Source organism: Cibotium barometz, chromosome 25, assembly GCF_041138505.1.
Source record: "Cibotium barometz isolate CiBa-2024 chromosome 25, ASM4113850v1, whole genome shotgun sequence".
Taxonomy (NCBI): domain Eukaryota; kingdom Viridiplantae; phylum Streptophyta; class Polypodiopsida; order Cyatheales; family Cibotiaceae; genus Cibotium; species Cibotium barometz.
The window spans coordinates 11459762-11479494 of record NC_141070.1 but is presented as its reverse complement, the minus strand read 5'-3'; the positions used below and the strand labels follow the sequence as shown (position 1 = coordinate 11479494).

At 44.7% G+C, this 19733-nt stretch overlaps 1 protein-coding gene across 1 annotated transcript in view; it reads left to right on the top strand.

Annotated features, from left to right (window-relative positions):
* The window catches only part of LOC147624251 (uncharacterized), a 53409-nt gene extending 35009 nt beyond the window's left edge, over positions 1-18400 (top strand). The window contains exons 3-6 of the mRNA XM_086819815.1: positions 13171-13248; positions 13377-13431; positions 17987-18056; positions 18247-18400. Coding sequence (XP_086675941.1) covers positions 13171-13248; positions 13377-13431; positions 17987-18056; positions 18247-18400 — 357 coding nt within the window. The remainder of the gene's footprint in view (positions 1-13170; positions 13249-13376; positions 13432-17986; positions 18057-18246) is intronic.
* The last annotated feature ends 1333 nt before the right edge of the window (positions 18401-19733 follow it).

Here is a 19733-nt window from a genome sequence, read left to right as displayed (position 1 = left end):
CGAAAAAAAACTGCCAAGACCCTGAATGTTCCAAGATACAATCCCCATAAGGATTGAGAGTAGGAACGACTAGATCTCGTGGTCGACGAAGGACCCCCTTTAGAGGCGGAAGTACGTCTCTCATAGGTAAGGGAGGGAAAATCTGATGATGTAAACCTTACCTCTCTCTCCCACTCCAAGGAAAAGCCAGGGCTAGTCCTCAGAACTGGAGAGGTACCATGACAATGCGAATGCGCAACATCATCCTCAAGAGTACAGTCATCCTGTAACTGTAATGCAACATCCTCTTGTGAAGGATCCAGATCATATGCCTGCAAAGCCTCATCCTCCAAAGAAGGATCAACATCCTGTGAGGCGAGAGCTGCATAGGGGTTAGGGTGCTCCATAAGGGGTGTGGGTGAAGGGGCAGGTACGGGGGTCCGAGGGTGCCTGCCATCCCTAACCACAACCCAACGCTGTGTGGTATGTTGTGGCAAAGGAGCAATTGGAGTATTGGCAAATGTAGAAGGCCTCTGATGGCCAGGACCACGCCGCCTCCTAGCATGGCCCCTTGATCTGGGACAATCTCTAGCAATGTGACCTTGTCGACGACAAATCCGACACTGGTCAGGTCTGCCTGCAATCTCCATCCTCTGGCGGAAATGAAATCCATCAAGTCTCTGAAGCATAACATGATCATCAGTAATTGATGGATCAGGAACAAGCACAAGGACCTGGGGTACACCATCAAGAGTGGCGGTAACGGTCCGCGAAAGCTGAGGCGGGAGAGCTTAGAAGGACTCGTACCTCTAGAACTTGGCCAAAGGATTCCCCTATGGAAGCTAAAAGCTTCCAATAAGACCGAGGAAGATTAGGGAACTGTAGTGAGACCGGGGTAAGGTGCTGATCCTCCGCCATTCGATCAAAGCCCACCTGGTACTGAAAGAAGAAAATCTTCCTAGGACCAAGAGGGAAGGGGCTGCCAGCCAAAACCTGAGAAGTAGCTTCTGAAGAATGAAAGTCCACCTGGAAGAAGCCTCTACCAAGAAAACGAGTATCCTGGAAGTGCACAATTAGCTCCGAAGGGAGAGCTGCTAGAAGCCATTCACGGGCCTGCGAATGAGAGGGGTGGGAACTATAAACTCTTGCAACAAGGGTGGTCTGGACCTCAAGGTCAATGCCGTGCTGAAGAGAGGTGAGCTCGTCTTGTGAAAAATTGATGATTCTCCCGGCCAGTGGGGGTGAACGACGCTTTGTCACCAATGGTATCTTCACGGAGGCTTCATGGGTTCGGAAGACAGTTTCTTTCTATGTTTAAGAGTGGTGGTCCACTATGCTTCATTAGGGACTTGTGCTTATCACTTGGGTGGAGTGCAAGCAAGTTTTGGGTGCGTGAGGATGTATCAGATGAGGCTTAGACGGAAGTGGAGGAACTTGATGAGGTTCTTATTCCTGAGCAGATATTGGCACACAAGAAAAGAAACGTATGAGCTAAAGTTTCTCGTCGCTATCTTGTGAAGTTCAAGAACTATTCACCGATGGATGCGAAGTGGATGGAGGAGGGTGACTTAGCAGATTTACCTTAGGTATTGCAGCTTTATCTTGATGCCTTTGAGTTGGAGCCGACTCTTGTTACGACTCATTCAGGTTCAGCAGAACAGGGGTCTGGAGCATTGCCTGATGCTCAAGAGGGGGGTAGCACCTCCACTCCCTTGTTATAGACAGGCTCAGTTTTCATCTAGGAGTCGCTTGGTGACATCTTTGTATTCACCTGAGGTACTGCAGGCAGACAATACATCTGCTTATGGGACTTCTATGATATTGTGTACTAGTCACATGAGATGGTAAAGTTGGGTATGGTTCACAATTGGCCGCACCATGAACTATAACTGCAACTATGGATAACTCTGTCTACGTCTATGGGTAATAGAGATGGTTTTTGCCTTTGGAACTCAGGTATGATTGAGGAAGATTGGGATGTTGATCTTTGTCATATGGTTCTGGCTGTTCTTGACCAGGGTGTTGGTCAATTGGTTATTGAGATGATGCTATTTGTGGAGTTGGTCTCCTTTGGAATGGCATGGTTTGGTTGAGCTCAAAGTTTGAAGCAACTTGAGCTAACAATTCGAGACTCTATGAAGGGCATAAGTCTTGCGAGCAGTGCTAGAGTTGGTTTGGTTCATGGATATATGGATCGAACTCTATTTGTGCATGTATGCATACACTTTTTGAGGCATTATTGTATTCTGGTGCCATTGGATCCTGGTACCATTGAGAATACTTTGGGTAATACTCTGGATTGTGTCGTGTGATGCATGTATATTGGTATGATACATCAAGTACTTTATTATGTTCATGGATGCACCACTGGGTGTGACTCGTGTGGGATGGCCATGAGACATATGTGGGAAGTACTTAGTGGATGTATTGTTTGGATGCATTGAGTGCTTTCATATGCTCATGTTGTACCTTCAGTCATGGGTCCTGCGGGATGCCCATGGGTGTAAGGCTTGCGAGCAGCCCTGAGACAGTTATTTTGGAGTAGGTAGTGCATCTTGAGGAGCATATTGTTTGCGAATGCATATATGTGTCATGCATATGTGTTTCATATGTAGAATGATGCATGGTTTTGTTTTTGGCTAACACAAGTAACGTGTTTCCACTTGGTTTTAGACTTGTGCTGCAGGTTCCCAAGGAACAAGGAAGAGTCGTTTGTCACTTTGATGTGACAGTGTGGCCTTATTGTCCAGGATGATTGTTTCATCACCCAGATGCACTGGAGGGGCATTGCTTTTGTCATATGGGGAATTTTTGCTCATATGATGCCTTACTATGTTATTGAGTGCAATAATCGAGGACGCTTGCTATTTTTCAAGAGAGGGGTATGTTACGACCGTGTGTTTTTCTCTGGACAACAAGCAGGTGGGCACGGTTACGGAATGGACAGTAAGAAAGGCATCAGCTTGGAATCAAGAAAAGAAACCCATGTGTGGCTAGCCCAATTTTGAAGGGGACAAAAGGTTTTAAAGAAAGGGACAAAAGGATTTTGAGTTTATAAGGTTTTAAAACCTTTGATGATAAAATAATATTATTTATTGGAAGCATGCGCTTTTTGCTATAAATCTTGCTTTCTGGAAAGCGAACTGAATCGCATCTTTATAAAAGGCAAAGGGTGGCAGAATTCGAGTCGTCGGGTGGTATCGTGTGGTGTGGCGTGTGGCGCTTCTCTCTGTGGGCTGGCTGTAGGAGTCGTATCCAGGCGCTACATGTTGTACGTGGGCTGGCTGCAGGATCAGAAGCGCACATGTGGAGATACGTGGGCTGAGCAGGTGGCGTACAGAGTTTCAGGCTGTGTTGCAGAAGGTGGGCGTTCGCGCTGTTGGGTGGCGCCCCTGTTGGGCTGCTGTTGTGCGTGCCTCCGTGCTACTCTCGGCTGCCGTTGTGTGTGACTCTGTGTGGGCTGCACAGCCGAGCGGGACTGCAGTTGTCGCTCATGCTGTTGTTGTACGGTACTGCTGCAGTTTCAAACTATGAAGGCGTCTTCTAACAGCGAGGATACCCACACCAAGTGCGCCTTGCTTCTTGGCAGCCGGCTGTACTCCTGCAACATGGGTGGAGTGTAGCGTGCGACTGCTAGACTTGAGGAAACAAGCCATGCCGTACTAGGTCTACACGGTGTCTCTTGGTACTCTCAATGGTGTTGGAAGGCTGCTAGATACTTTTGAAGGAGACTGGAGATAGACTTTTGATGGACAGAGATGAACACCATGCGACAGGAGGTTGAAAAAAAATGGATTGAGAAGATGCATGCCCAAAGGAAAGTGATAAACGAAACGCTGAAGGAAGAGATATATGTCCAATTGAAGGGAGAAATGCAAGCCCAAGTACGGGTTGAGATGGAATTAGCCCAAGCCTTGATGCACACGGAAATGAAAAAAGAGATGCAGAAATAGAAGGATGACATGCTCCGAGAGATTGGCAAAACAGTTGCATCGTACGAAGGCACTCTGAAGACATGTATGGCTGAGCGCGAAAAAGACATCACAGAAATGCAAAACACTTTGGAATCATGTAAGGCAAAAGTGGCTACAGGTGAGAAGGAAATGCATTCATTGGCTGAAATTGCCAGTGCCACAAAGAAACAAATTGAGGAAGTCAACCCATGGATTGAAGTAGTAAAAAAACAGAAGGATACACCAATCAATAAAGTAGAGGTGATGAATGCTACATTGGAAGAGGAAGCCAAGAGACGGGCACGTGCCTTACATGTACGTGTAGTTGGGTGGGAAGATAAGGGAAATCCCCCAGAGGATGCAAAAGCTCTTGCAACAAAAATTGGAGCCACTGATGTACCCATTACCGGAGCATGGCGAGTAGGCAGAGATGAAACTAGGACGAAGATATTGAGCATCAGGTTTGGTGACTTGGAGAAGAAGAAGGCCTTCCTCTCCAAAAGGATGGCCCTTAAGGGGGAAAAGATTTATTTGGATGAGGACCTTACACCGGCACAGATAGCACACCGGAAGGAACACATGCCGCGTGTGCTTGAGGCAAGGAAAGAGGGGAAATGGGCGGTATATAGAGATGGCCGAGTCATCATTACGGAGAGGAGGCCCGCTTGACGGTGCACGGCCTACGAGACCTTGCGATTCACGGTATGGAATTGCAATGGAGTCCTTAGAACAGATGCAGGATACTTTGAGGATACTTCAGACACAGTGATATTGCTATGTATACGGAGACCCATCGGTGCACAAACAAGAGGCTTCCTGACGTACGGGGTTATAGATGGGAATCAGTTTTCCGCCCTCTCCCACGCACAGTGGGAGGTATCGGAGGATCTGGAGGAGTGGCAATACTTTACAGGGAGGAGCTTCGTGACAAAATACATGTGGTACATGTGGGTCCGAATATGCAAAGAGGGGCTTCGCGAGCTATATGTGGTGGTATGCTACTTTCCCCCAGCCCACTCCAGGTTTGCACCATCAAGAGAGTCGCTCTATATACCACTATATGATGATATCATGAGGTTTGCTAGCATGGGAGACATATTACTATTGGGAGACTTCAATGCACGTACAGGCACAGAACAGACAGAGCTGTATGATACTCAAGAGGCTATGTACCGAGAGATCACGGCAGAGGATGTAGGGTTGCAGAGATCAGAACAGGATGAGGGGGAGATTACAGATTATGGCAGGCATTTTCTCACACTCGGGAGTGCACATGGTTGGTCATATACAATGGCTTATCGAGATGGCAAGGAGCAGATGCTCTCACAAACTGGAACTCTAAAGGGGGAGCGAGTAGAGTGGACTACTTGATGGGATCTCCTTCATTGATACCTGATGTGCGGGGTTTCACGATTTCCAGTAGGCCCATTGGCATAGCAGCCGATCATGCATACCTGAGTTTCACACTAGTAGGTAGATCCCGAGAGATGGGCCAGGCACTCATCTACCTAGGTACTTGAGATATCAGTTTACATGTGAGACAGTTGGGGTTTACCTAGATGCAGTATCTGATGGCTTGCTCGCTTTAGACCCGCATAGCCCTCTGGACGAGATCACGAGAGGATTGGCAGGTGTACTACATGCATCCGCCTCATATGCGTTTCCCTGCACTATGATCCCTTCCACCCACCGCCGCAGCATTGCCCCATAGAACAGTTGGTATGATGATGAGTGTCGTGAGACACGAGCACAGCTACAGCGTGAGATTGCCATTGGGTCTCACATGCATAGACTGGCCAGGATGATCTTTCGGCGCCTTGTGCGGAGGAAGAAACGAGCCTATTTGGCTAATGCGGGTACTTATTGAAGAGGGCAGGGCACAGAAGAGAAGGATATACTGCTGCTTTGTGGACGTCCGCAAAGCCTTGGATACCGTACCACGTGCCAGGCTTATGCACAGATTGCATGACATTGAGGTACCCGAGGATATGCAGTGCTGTATGAGTCTGTGTGACAGGCAGAGTCCGAGCTCCAGGCGGTCTATCTGATAGGGTGACTACCACGATAGGGGTGAAGCAGGGATGCCCGCTATCGCCCACCCTCTTTGGACTGTACATGGATGCGGTCTCTGATTATGTAGACAGATTGGGAGGCTTACGGGCATGCATGGCAGGGGTGTTGATACCCATCTTGTTATATTCGGATTATATTGTTCTAATCTCAGACTCTGCGAAGGGATTACAGAGACACCTGGATGCTTTCTGTGCAGATAGAGATTTGACAGTGAACCTTGGGAAAACCAAGGTTATGGTGTTTAACAGTACACAGGCATGGGTGACGAGATCAGAGCCTCAGTTCACTTTCTGAGGGGAGCCGGTAGAGTATGTCACGTCATATGTCTACTTGGGAGTTACTTTCACAGGATCGCGTTTCGCTCTGAAGGAGGGAGCAGCAGCTAGATTAGCTCGAGGGCATGCAGCCTTGGGGGCACTTGAGAGGCAGTGTGCACACATACAGTTTCAGGAGCCACGCACCAAATTGTGGCTATTTGATACGCTTGTCACACCAACCCTCCTGTATGGAGCTCCAATTTGCGGGCCCAGTATACATCACATATCTCAGAGAGGGACAGATGAGGGATGGAGGCAAATGGAGAGACCACTGATTATGATGATTGCCCGCATGATTCGGAGCAAATCATCAGTACCACATGAGATTGCTCGGGCTGAGTTGGGTGCCCCACAAGTAGTAACGGAGGCCCTATTCCAGGCAGTTACCTTTTTACAGCGGCTATGGGAGCTCCCTCAGAGGTACTCCCGATTGGCATTGACCTCATCCATATAGTTGGCAGAGGATTGGGATATTCATTACTGGTATAATGAGATGAGATCATGGTTTGACCTACATGGTTTGCGGATAGAGGCACTACCACCCTTTCAGTACAGTTTGGATTGTCCATTTTTGGATCTCATCCGCTTAGAGAAAGACCTCGTGATTAGGATGGATATCATCAGAGTGGACACAGAGAGGACATGGACTAGCCCCCTTGAGCCCGTATGCCCGAAAATGGCTCATTACAAGAGCCATTTTCTACACCTCTCACCAGATGATTTTATCACCCGCCCTGCGTACATGGATGTACACCTATCAAATGGGATACATTGTGCCATTGGACAGATTTGGACCTCATCACACCAGCTGCGGATTGAGACAGGGCGATATGTGCATCAGATCTTGGATGACCACATTTGTCAGCTATGCTACTAGGTGGTAGAGACAGAGGAACACTACATTTGCCGATGTACAGTCTATTATGAGATCCGAGGGAGATATCACTGCCTCTTCCAAGAGGGTTTTGGGCCGTTATGCAGGGTCATGCAGTTTGGGGATCAGAGATGCCTGGGATTGTTTCTACTTGAGCTCAGGAGACACAGAGAGACCCTCTTGGCAGACAGGAGGCCGAGCCATGATGTACCTAGACAGAGGACCCTGACAGATTTCTTCGGCACTAGCACCAGCAACCCAGCCCACACACCTCGTGATACCTCCTCCATTGGGCCATCAGGGTACGGACTAACGCTCCTAGGGAGTCACCACTGATAGAGCTGTTATCTTATGTCGTGCTCGTCGGCCACGCCCACCAGGATTCCGACCAGGGCATCCTCACCATCGCCAGATTAGAGCCATTATTGCTCGGCATTGGAGGCGCCTACCTCGCTTCTACGACCTCTCCATTCTAGACAGCCCCATGGCGGAGATACTTGATCTAAGGAGAGGGCAACACTTCAACTGATCAGCATACATGGATCTAATTGATATACATTTTTCAGTATTTTCCAGTATTTTCAACTCTGTATCATCTCAGAGTCTTACAATTTTGTTCTTATAACTGTAGGACAATCAGTTTATTGTACTTTTTAGTCTCATTTAGTTGTTCTCTTTGATGAGACACCAACTTCAGATGTACTCTCAGTTTTGGTCTCACAGGCCATAATGGCCTCTTAGAGACGTTAATACATCATTTCATTTATGTCATCATGGATAGCCGGCCCTGTTTAAGAGATTGGGATACAGAAGATCAAGCTTAGATGCACGGGAGGATGTTCATGGAAGAGATGTGTTGTTCCGCTTCGTCTTGAACTTATGTGTATTCAGAGTTTGCGTGACACGTCTTCTATCTTTCTCTGTGAGTTATGGGAAAAGCAGAGGGTATTGCTATGGAAAACAACCTTGATTTTAGCACTCTGATTGGATGGTGTATCTGTGGGTTTCTCATGGAAAGAGGACATTGGTTTTCGAGAGGAAATATGACTTTGGTATCGTGGAAACAGGCCTATGATTTATGGGATACAGGTCTTTGGTTTATCGGATACAGGTCTTTGGTTTCATGTGGAAAGCATGTCTTTGGATTCATGTGAAAAGGTTGTAGTCTTCTCGAGGTTACATGCAAGCTGTGACTAAAGGGAAGGACATATCGTTTGGTACAGCCCTACTGCTGTTTGGGAAAGGGTTCGAGGGATCCATGGTAGAGATGGAGAAGATCTTTTCAAGCAGGGAGGTGTTGTACAGGTGTGCCTTCTCTATGGTATGCTGTGTTGTAATAACGAGAGTTCTCTTTTGGAAGTCCTGGGTGAAACTATAAGGGATCCGATTGGCGGAGGATTCTGGCCTCTGGTTTCTTGCAATTAAGGAATATTACAAGAGTAGGTAGGATGTGGGTTGTAGTAGTGAGACGTGATTCTTTGTTTACTCATGGCGTAGAGACCTCATTGCATACAAATATGGTTGATGTTCAAGCTTCATAACACTCTTTACGTGGTGACATAAGTAGTCAGGTATATATATACATATATACATATATACATATATACATGTATACATGTATATATGTATATATGTATGTATACATGTATATATACATACATACATACATACATACATACATACATACATACATACATATGTATGTATGTATGTATGTATGTATATATGTATATATACATGTATACATATATACATGTATACATATATACATGTATACATACATATATACATGTATACATACATATATACATGTATGTATATATGTATATATACATGTATACATATATACATGTATATGTATATATGTACATATATACATGTATACATACATATATACATATATACATGTATATATGTATATATGTATGTATACATGTATATATGTATGTATGTATATATATATGTATGTATGTATGTATACATGTATATATGTATGTATGTATATATATATATATATATATGTATGTATATATATATGTATGTATGTATGTATATATATATGTATATATGTATGTATATATATATATATATGTATAGATATATACATGTATATATATATACATGTATATATATATACATGTATATATATATACATGTATATATATATACATGTATATATATATATATATATATATATATTATATATATGTAAGGCTGGCATGCAAGTTGAGGTGCAGCCTCCCTTTTCACTCATATTGTAAATATGTTCACACCAATCAAGTGCTTTAGTTACAATATACATGGCCTCTGTGATCTAAATAATTAGAGATTAAAGCCTTCCTTTTTTCAGTTTCATTGTTCGGAATGCTAGGCTTCTCCTCACTCGACAGATGCATAGGATCCCTACTCTCAGGCCTCATTGGAAGAGCTATGATATTTCTCCAGTGATACAGCGCAGATATTGGCATAGACTTTGGCACTCATACAGAAGGAGCCAGATCTCTCATTTCTTTTGGTTATTCTTACATGGTGATCTTCCCACCAATCAGTGGAGATCAGTTTTCGGTGTAGCACCTTCCTGTCCTAGATGTGCGGCAGATTCTGAGTCTGTACAACATTGTCTATGGGGATGCAGCATTGCACAGTAGATTTGGGATCCTGTAGCCCAACTTATGGGCAAATTGAGTGGCCGAGCCATGCATGTGACTTGGGGGGCAGTTGCTTGGCTCTTCCAGTCCGGTCTGCAGCTTTTTTATGAGGGCACTGGTACAGATTCTTCTTTTTTCATTCGTAAAGATATTACCCAGCATGGTTTATTGCAGGATGTTCCTCACTCTGATTATACACCCCCTAGATAGAGGATTGACACCAATTGGGAGATTATTGCCAGTATTATAGCATGGCAGACCTAGAGAGCTAGATGCACGGAGGATATTGAGAATGTCCTGATTTTTGGGTCTCAGTGCATTAGTACTATATGGGGTGAACCACACTCTTATGGCTACTTGGGCTTGCATTCAGGGGCCCTCTCGTTCTGCGCAGGTGAAGCGTGTGATATTTATGCGGGAATGGGACCATGGCATCTTCTTTTCCTCTAGTACCACAGGTCTTACATGGCATCATGATGCTCCTCAGTGGTTGAAATCACCTTACATATTGGGGTGATTCTATTCTTTTCCGGCTTGTAGTTGTGATTGTTGTATGTTTTTCTCATACTTAATAGAAGTCTCTTTCTGAAAAAAAATAAAATAAAAAAACAATTAGAGATTTTTTTGGTCATATGTAAATACTATTCATCCCCATGTGGTTTGTTTGCAAGAACATAATCAACACAGTTTTGCTGGAAGACAAGGGGCCTTCTCTGGATATCATATATATTTTTTTTTCTAGAAAGGAGACTTCTATTAAGTATGATTTTTTTTTACAAAATGGAGATTTCACACCAAGCAAGCAGCTGATGATCTCAACCAATCAGGAACCCTGTGTTGCCAATAGGGTCCCGAATGAGAGGATGTGAAAAAGATACCAATGTCCCACTTTCTCATAAACTGACCGAGCTTCCTCTCCGCAGCCCTCGAAGATCCCTGGATTCTAGCCTAGGTAGCCATAATGGTGTGAATAATATCACTCCAAATCTTGCAAAGACACAGAGAAACAAGAACGGGAGTATCCTCAATGGCCTCAGTGCATCTAGCCTTCCAGATATTTCAGACTGAGATACTAGCAATAATCTCCCAAGAACTGTCTAACCTCTGTGCCAGAGGGACGAAGTGTGAAAGTGGCAAATCCTAAAGACAACACTACCGAGCAACTCCTTGCCTAACCACAATGTCCAAGCTCCTGTCAGTCCCCTCGAATCTCAGCTGAGGCCCAGACTGTGTCAACCAAATGATAGAACCAAAAGAAATGATTGCATCTCTCTTAATCCTACGAAAGAGGTGTGCAATTGGCAGACCAAACCCTCTGTGCTTCCCTGCATTCCCATAAACAATGGTAAACTGACTCTGAAACTCCTGCACATCTGGGGCATGCTGGGCAAGCACCAGTAACAAACCTCCATTGATTGGTGGCCAGACCACCATGAAGGGAAACCCAGATAAAGGAGGAAATCTGTGGCTTCCTATAAGAATGCCACAATCTCCGCCAAAATACCCTCTGAATGTCAATCGAAGTGCCGTAAGACTCCCAATGGGGTCTAAGAGTAGGGACACTTTGAATGTGTCCCAAGACAAGATGTCTGGCATTCCGCACCGTATAACTAAAAAAAGGCATGCTTTTCAAAGGGTTACAAGCATCCTTCCACTCCCACTCACCGACGTCCCAATGCAAATGTCTGATAGGGCAGCCACCAAACAACCAAAGGCTAACTCTCTGTGATCATCCCTGGGGGGGGGTCAACAAAGATGTGCTTCCGTAACTTGCCAACAATTTTGATTGGATGATTTGGGGGCCCTCAATAAGGTCCTGCACATCACATCTCTCCAGCTGCCATCCATCCTGTAGAGAAAAAAAGACCGGTACATCATCCGCCCTAGGCAAGGAGAGACCCATAGCCTGCAGAGGAACACCTGTGCCAGAAAAAACCCCAAAACAAGAATGATGACGACCTTCCAAAAAAGATCCAGTAATCTAGTGGTTGGGAATGGCTGCATCAATCTGTGCGATCCTCCGGCTAGAGCCTCTCAAATGCTGCATGAAATCCAGTCTCTGCACCTCGGGATATCATATTTTTCATGTAGGAACCCAAGCTTTATTTGGCACTCTTATGATGGGTATGCATGAGTTGCAGCCTATACAGGCTTATGATGATCCAAATGAGCTGTATGAATTTACAAGTTTTATGCATCACAAACTTTTGCATAGAGCTGCGATGTGGTGCTCCTTACGAATGGGTTTTGAAAAGCAAGATTGGGCTCAGACAATGATTTCTTTTAGATGCATGTGATTTGTGGAGACAGCTCATGCCACAGCAAAAGGGTTATACTTTCCATCATAATGCTGCTACGCATTACTGGGCACGCTTAGACAGATGGTATCTTCTCAATGCTACACAGGATGATGTATACACATGTAAAATGTGGATTAATCACACATTGTGCCTCTCTGATCATTTGTCGGTATGGTTTGGCCTATACTTTGGCTGCTGACAATGATTGTCCATTTCTTGACAGAAGGCTACTTATGATTAACAACAATTACTTGTCACATGCTCATTGCGCTGAATTGGTACGTACAACGACCTATCCCCTTGCGATGCAAATGCAAGAGGATACATATATTGCTTGGTTCCGTTTTGTACAGTGAATGCATGTTGTGATACAGAACTATGGCAGATGGTATATGGGGGAGAATAGAAGACAACTAGAACAAGACAAATTTGCAATGCAAGAGTACAATGAAATTAGCCAGTTTAGAGAGCTGAATAATGATGAACAACAGCTGTTAACACATGCTGAAAATTGCCTCTGCCATAATGACAATCGTAAGCTTAATGAATGGCAAACTAGGGCGAAACAAAAGCCACTACTTGATAAAGGCTGCTCTTCGAAATCTTTTTTCAAAGGCTTGCACACTTCTTGTCAAAAATAGTGCATCGCAAGTGTCAAAAGAACGGATGGTACTTGGACATGCCCCAAAGCTCAGCTTGCGGATGCTTGCCATGAATACTTTTCTGTCATGTTTGCTGCCCCTCTACCTCTTTCGAGGGAGGCTCTTGATGCACGAGAACTTTATTTGCAGCAGGTTATGCTTGTCATCACACAACAAGAGGCTAACAACATGGATGAAACCTTCACAGATGGAGAATTGGATGATGCTATAAATAGTATTAATAGTTTAAGTGTGTGACAAGATTGTGCTCAACCCTATTTGGGGCATTTACAACTAACATGCTGAGAGGTTGATCTCAAAGCAAGTGCTGGTAAGATACTATGCTGAGAGGTTGATCATGCCTCATTTGCATTTGTTTTTGCAGCTAAAAAAACTATATTTAAAGTTATCACAGGACAACCTTAGTTCACGAGAAACATGCAGGAGGCTTCAATTAGAGAAGGTAAAGCTCAAAATAATGAGTAATGACTCGCATGTCTCATGAATGAGAACTTGGAAGCTTACAAAATTTAATTATAGACATGACATCTTGACATATAGTATCCGGCTTAATTTATTCTTATGACACAGACCCAACTACATGGAAGGAGTTCAATGGTTGAAAGTGAGCACGGCAGAGTCCATGGTTGTTCACTATCTCTGTAAATGTTTGTTGATTGAATCAGCAACCATGCTTTAAGGATTCATGTTTCATCTATTTGCGTCCAGTTCTATGATTATTGGCTTTGTGTGACGGGATAGGTGTCATGGATCCTCAAATTAAAATGTTTTAGGAAAAAGATTCTTCTATTAGTAGAAAAGATGGACAAATGTATGAAAGCAAATTTCCGCCTTTTTAGAGGAAAGGTGAGTGCGCTGTCCATGGCTGGCTGCTCTTGCAGGGAGACTACATTTGAATGGAAGGGGAAAGAGCCATACCAGGGGTGTATAGTGCCAAGAGATGCCTCTGTTTCTGTGAGCGAGGAAGGGTTTGAGGTTCAAAGTGCAGTGTGACCTGGAGCGTCCTAGAGTTGCTCCCTGCTGCGAACAATGGAGGGTGGGAATAAGATCTGTCGAAATGGAATGGATTGTCTTTGTTATCCGGGTGAATAAACCTGTATGGCCTCGCTGCAGTGCACAAGTGAGAGATGCGAGGTGGCAATCCATGTAGGGTGTGAACGAGATTCATGCAAATGGAATGAATAGTCTTTTCCAAAGGGATGACTAGCAACACTATGGCCTCGCTACACTGTGCGCACATCAAATATGCTAGGTGGCAGCATTGCTGATGAGCTTCCATCTCGTGGCAGTGGATGTCAGAGGGTTCCACAGTGCTGTTGGAATCTGGGCGGTTAGGATGGCTTTCACATGATAATTGACAGCTGTAGTGCTCTTCCTGTTTGGCCGTCCTTGTACTGTATCGTGGGGCCTGCCTCCGTTGCCCAAGTCACTCTTGCCGCACTCGCATAGTTGTTGGTGGAACGGTTTTCTCCTTCCGTCTGTGTATAGCCTCCGAGACGTAGTGGGATGGCTCCACAGTGGAGCGGACCAGGCGATGGGCTTCTCGTACCTTAAGCATGACCTCAGTATTCGTAGATGCCTTTGACCAGCTTTGGTCCATGGCACACATCGAGCTGGTGATCCCAAGGAGAGCCTAGGAGGTTCGCATCTTCGTCTTCTTTCACATCAGCTTTGTGGCCAAGAGGGTGTGTTTCATTTACAAGGATCTCTGCCCTGGTGAGGTTATAATTTTACTCCCCTTCCAAACCATCTTCGAAAGCCTCATGAGCCCAGGAGATGCCCTCTAGGGTCTGCAACCTCTTCACTTAGTCATGTGGACAGCTTTGTGGAACGTCCGACTGGTTGGTGCCTTATTCTACTCAGTTGTAGTCATACTTTTTGGTCACCCGCCTATGGACCCATGGGCAACTAGGGCAGAGTATGCATTTCCATTGATAGCCAGCTTTTCCCATCACAGGTGACAGACTCAGGTACCATAGTTCTTGGCAGGCTCGATGGGTGCTCTTATCCTTGGAAGAGGACCATGTTGACCTTCTCAACGATTTCATCCCCAACTGTGAACTAGATCGCACAGAGTTCTGGATCCAGGTGCGTCAGGGATTACTGTGCGCGGTGTGCCGAGTTTTGGTTTGGGGGGGGGGGGGTTGTTCTACATGATAGAGACCCCGAAGGATTGCAATGGCGGAAATACTGATGCCATTGAATGGCCTGGAAGGGTCAGCATGGGAGGAGCTCCTAGCTTTACATGGACAGGATGCTTGGCAGAATTTGGCCGATCCCCTCAAAGCCTCAGCTTCTCTAGGTCTGCTGACCAACACATGCAACGGCTGAACCTCGCCTGCTTTGACCATTTCTATGTGGATGAGTGGGCATGGGAGAGGGGAGGCACGATAGGGGAGGCATGGTGGGCATTCTTGCGGGTATTACCCTGTCATACCATGCTCCTGTTCGTCTTCACCTTGGTTACCTGTGGCGGCAGGACCTCCAATAGTTAGCTAGGATCCCAGATTCTCTGGTTCGTGTCTTGGAGGTTTGTTTTCACATTGAGGACTTGTCAAAGTATTGAGTGGGCTAAGAAGAGAATGTATCAATCTCTACAAGAAAAAGGCTTGTCCGAAGTTCAACACGTAGAGGGAAAGAGAGGAGAATCTTCTCCAAATTCAGTAGAAGTCTCTGTTTCTTCTGAATTTGAATTCTGAATTTCAGAAACTAATAGAAAAAAACATGCTTTTACGCAAGAAATGACGCCCACCTACCGATGCTCTATGCACGAGAGATGGAAACCGTGTTGTGAATCCACACAACAGGCCGTCTCCAAAGTGTTTTGTCACACCTGGAGTAGGATAGGATGAGTTATACACACCTAACCGTGTTTTTATAAATGAAAAAAACACTACATGTGCTTTTCGCTAACAACAATAGGGGTTCTTTGTTTGAGGCGCCAAGGTATCATTAACAAACACCCCCCCTCACCATCAGCGCGCGCGGGCACACACACACACGTTTTACCCAAAAAAAAAATGCAGTTTAATCAAAATAGGTGGCTTTTTTTCTTAAAGAATTGTGGACCTGTTGCGCCCAAACCCTAGGCGGCTGCTGTCCCTGCCATGCTCATGCACACATGTACCATCTTTCTGCCCGCCACGTGCGCACCATCTGCAACAGCCAATTCAGGTCCTTTTACATGCACCATCAGCCCCTTGCGTAGCCTGGTACCCATGTTGTACGGTCAAGTACAACACTTGTACAGCCTGTACCACTGCTGTACGGCTTTGCACAGCCTATGCATAAACTGTTATGACTGCATACAGTCTGTGCAGGCCTCGCAGGCTGTTTTTTCTATGCGGAAGTTTGTACCCAGTTATCATATGAATGTGCTTCCCTCACAAAGTGAGTCCCTCACACATCCGCATGTGCCCATAGACAAGATAAAACACACAGACCTGCTGCAGCTGTTTTGGACAGAATTTGGGGTTTCACAATTGAGAGTTTCTGGCGGTTCCACCTTGTACATATGCTTATCTCTGTCCGTGTCTCTCTCTGATGCATAGAATCCACTAGGTTGCTTCATGCAACCACATCAAAAGAAGCTACTTGATTTGCAAATCAAACATAGACATGGTGACCGAGAGATACCTATATAGGGCGACTCTCGTGCGATGCATGCAAGACACACAAACTTTGTGGGGTTTCCCGCTTCCGTGATCAGGTTGGCTTTGATACCAACTGTAAAGCTCCCTCCTTAAGTTCACCTGATACACAAGCTAAACACACAAGATTAGAACACAGAAGGGTGCAAGAAAACTCACCTCCCAACCGTACATTCCATTTGGAATCTCCCACTCCCCACAACCCAAGCCAGTCAGCCCTAGCGTCCCATACCACTAGAACTTGTCCTACATACCAACTGTTGATAAGATATTGTATCAAAACAATAACCCATAAGTCACTTATATAGTGACTACTGCTGCTATAAACCCATGCAGTCATAAATAGCTAGTAAACATGGATTAGCAATAATAACGAACCCTAGCCACCGGTAACGTGCATGCAGCCTTCCCCCTAATCTAAGGGCTCCCTAAACCCTGCTTAGATTAGGACCTAATCCCGAGGATTAGCGTTAGGTACATAACGGGGAGGGTACTTGCTCATTATAACACATCTAAGCTGGCTTGTGCATGCTTTAGTTGAATAGTTGATTAGCTAATGTCTGCTCATTTTGGTAATAGCTGATTACAATAGTGTATTTTGATCCTTAGGAAGGCTAGACCTGTTTGAGAATACACATAGAGGAGAAACATGGAAAAAAATGACAACTTATTTTCTCAACCTTATCTACTGTACATTGCTGAATTATAAAAAGCTGTGAAGAATCTTGTTGTTTGGGCTAAATCTATTGCTCTTCAAGACTGGTGTTCTCTCTCTTGGCTGCTCTAAAGTCTCGTAAATAATGTGTAGAATGCAAAGAGAGGGGTTCTAATTATAGGTAGCTGATGCATGTGACATCCTTATGCTTATCTTGAAAAAGTGGGGAGGGAGATTGTCCTCGATGCTTTGTTTTGATCTGGATTTGGACTGACTCAAGTTCGTGCTGCTGTGATGGAGTAGTTGGATCTTTAACAGGAACTATTTAGAAAAAATTGTGTCACACTCTATTGTGTCACACTCTCCAAAATCTGCTGCTTTTCTTGCTCTCAAAACAAAAGTTAAAATGGTCTTTCTAGAGTGGATCAACTTGAGAATATTTAGATGGCTGTAGAGAACTCCAGAAGTTTGTTGCTCTTCTTGATAAGACACCCCTTCGGCTCTGCATCTAGACAAAGATCTATGTTGTCTGCAGACTTGTCCCTAGCTATTGGCTTGAAACCTTATCATTGTTTGACACGTTCTCTTTGTGTATTCGGTCAGTGAAAGAACTTCCTCAACATTATTGAAGATGTTGATACCATATTGAAAGATAATCACAGATTGTGATCAAGACTGTACCCTTTATGTAGAACTTCTATTCTTCTAGATTTTCTAGGTTTTTGAAGTGAGAAAAGATAAGAGAAAGCATGTGTTTGAAGCTTTAATGGAACAAAATTCTGAGTTACATCTTTCTATTGTTAGGACAATAGTAAGTTGTATCTGCAATAGGCAAAATGTTACTGTATTTTGATGTTCTGAATGTCTTATGAAAGCTGAGGAGACTTCAGCTATTCTCTTGGAGAAAGGAAACGACGTACTTGCTAAAGAGATTGAGGCTTTACGGTAAGTTTAAAGAAACTTATGGACCCTTTCCCATCTTCAGTTTCATATGACAGATGTGATTGATAAGGTATTTATGTTATTTTATTGTAAAAGTAACTGAGAAATTTGTTTTTTTCTTCTATATAGAAAAACTGTGGGTAGTGCATGTAGGTTGCTAAGAGTCGGTTTGACTTTCGCAATTCTTCTGCAGTTCTGAAAGAGACCAAGCAATTGCAGAGAAAGAGTCAGTTGAATTAGAGTATATTAAGCTGCTCTCATTGAAAGGAGAAGAGAGAGACCTCCGGGAAAGAGCTGCACGTAAGGTAATTATTCATGTCTCATCTCCCATGGAGCCTTTGTCATGAGAAACAATAAAACTTTCTGGTGTATATATAAAAATAAATAAATAAATAAATAAATGAATGAATGAATGAATGAATGAATGAATAAATAAATAAACATATTTGGGGTGGCATAAAATCAAAGCATAACTGTTTTATCAGACAATGGGACCGTAGCATATTCTTTTCCACTACCTCTACGCGCATAATGTCCCAGATTGGCTGAGATCTCCCTACCTTTTGGTCTGAGGTCTCCCTTTTGTATGATTCTCAAGCACAACTGTTTTATCAGACAATGGGACAGTGGCATATTCTTTTCCACTACCTCTACGTGCATAATGCCCCAGATTGGCTGAGATCTCCCTACCTTTTGGTCTGAGGTCTCCCTTTTGTATGATTCTATCTTAGATAATAGAAGTCTATTTCCTGGAAAATAAAAATAAAAAGCTTGTTGAAGTGATCATGGATTTAATTCAAGACAGCCACTTGTCATCAAATAAACACAAAACTGGAACCTAGAGCATTGGAGGTGAGGCGCAACTCCTCAATCGCAGAGGCAAAGCGCTGAAGATTCGCTTCTGAACTGAAATGTATCAGAGTCGAGCGATGATCTTATCCTTCCCGCATAGGGGACTGACTGGAGCACGGAGTCAGTATCCACTGCTATACAGGGGCAGGCCATAGAGCTTTCACATCATCTGCACGACCTGCGTATCACAGATGTGCTTACCCAGCTCTGGCCTTTGGCTTGGATGGAGTTGGGCGGCTGTGGCCTCAGGGATCAGTTGGAGGTGCTGCTTTTTTTTTCCTACATGTGTCTGTGGCAGTACCTCTTCCCCCATCCTACAAATACCTGCACTGTGCCAGCTGGAGTCCGGAGTATGCGTACTCTAGGGCTCGATCATAGTGGGTAGTGGGTCCACATGGAGGCCAGAGTACGTGCGCATTTGGCCCGGCTTTGCCCTAGGACGGACAGGGATTACTCGCCATCGAAACCCATGCCCAAGACTCTTCAAGTGGAGGGCAGTTCCGATAGTTCCGCTTCTCACCTGTTTTAGCTATGTGGATTGTCTCATGGAAGTTGGAACATCCAGGGGTTGGGGGGCCCACAGTGCTTCCAAAGGCGTGGCGTCCTTAGAGAGGAGCTCCACCCATTTCAAAGGAACTGACCTGCCGCTGTGGGAAGATCTTGCAGGGCAGGAGTCACACCCTTTGGTCCCACTCTTTTGGCCCCTCCAGGACATAGGGTGGAGTATGCATTTCCATCATTCAGCAGCTTTTTCCAGCAATGGTAGACTTGAGCACCATTGCTACTGGACGGGATCAGTGGGTTACCATCAAGATAGGGGAGAACTGT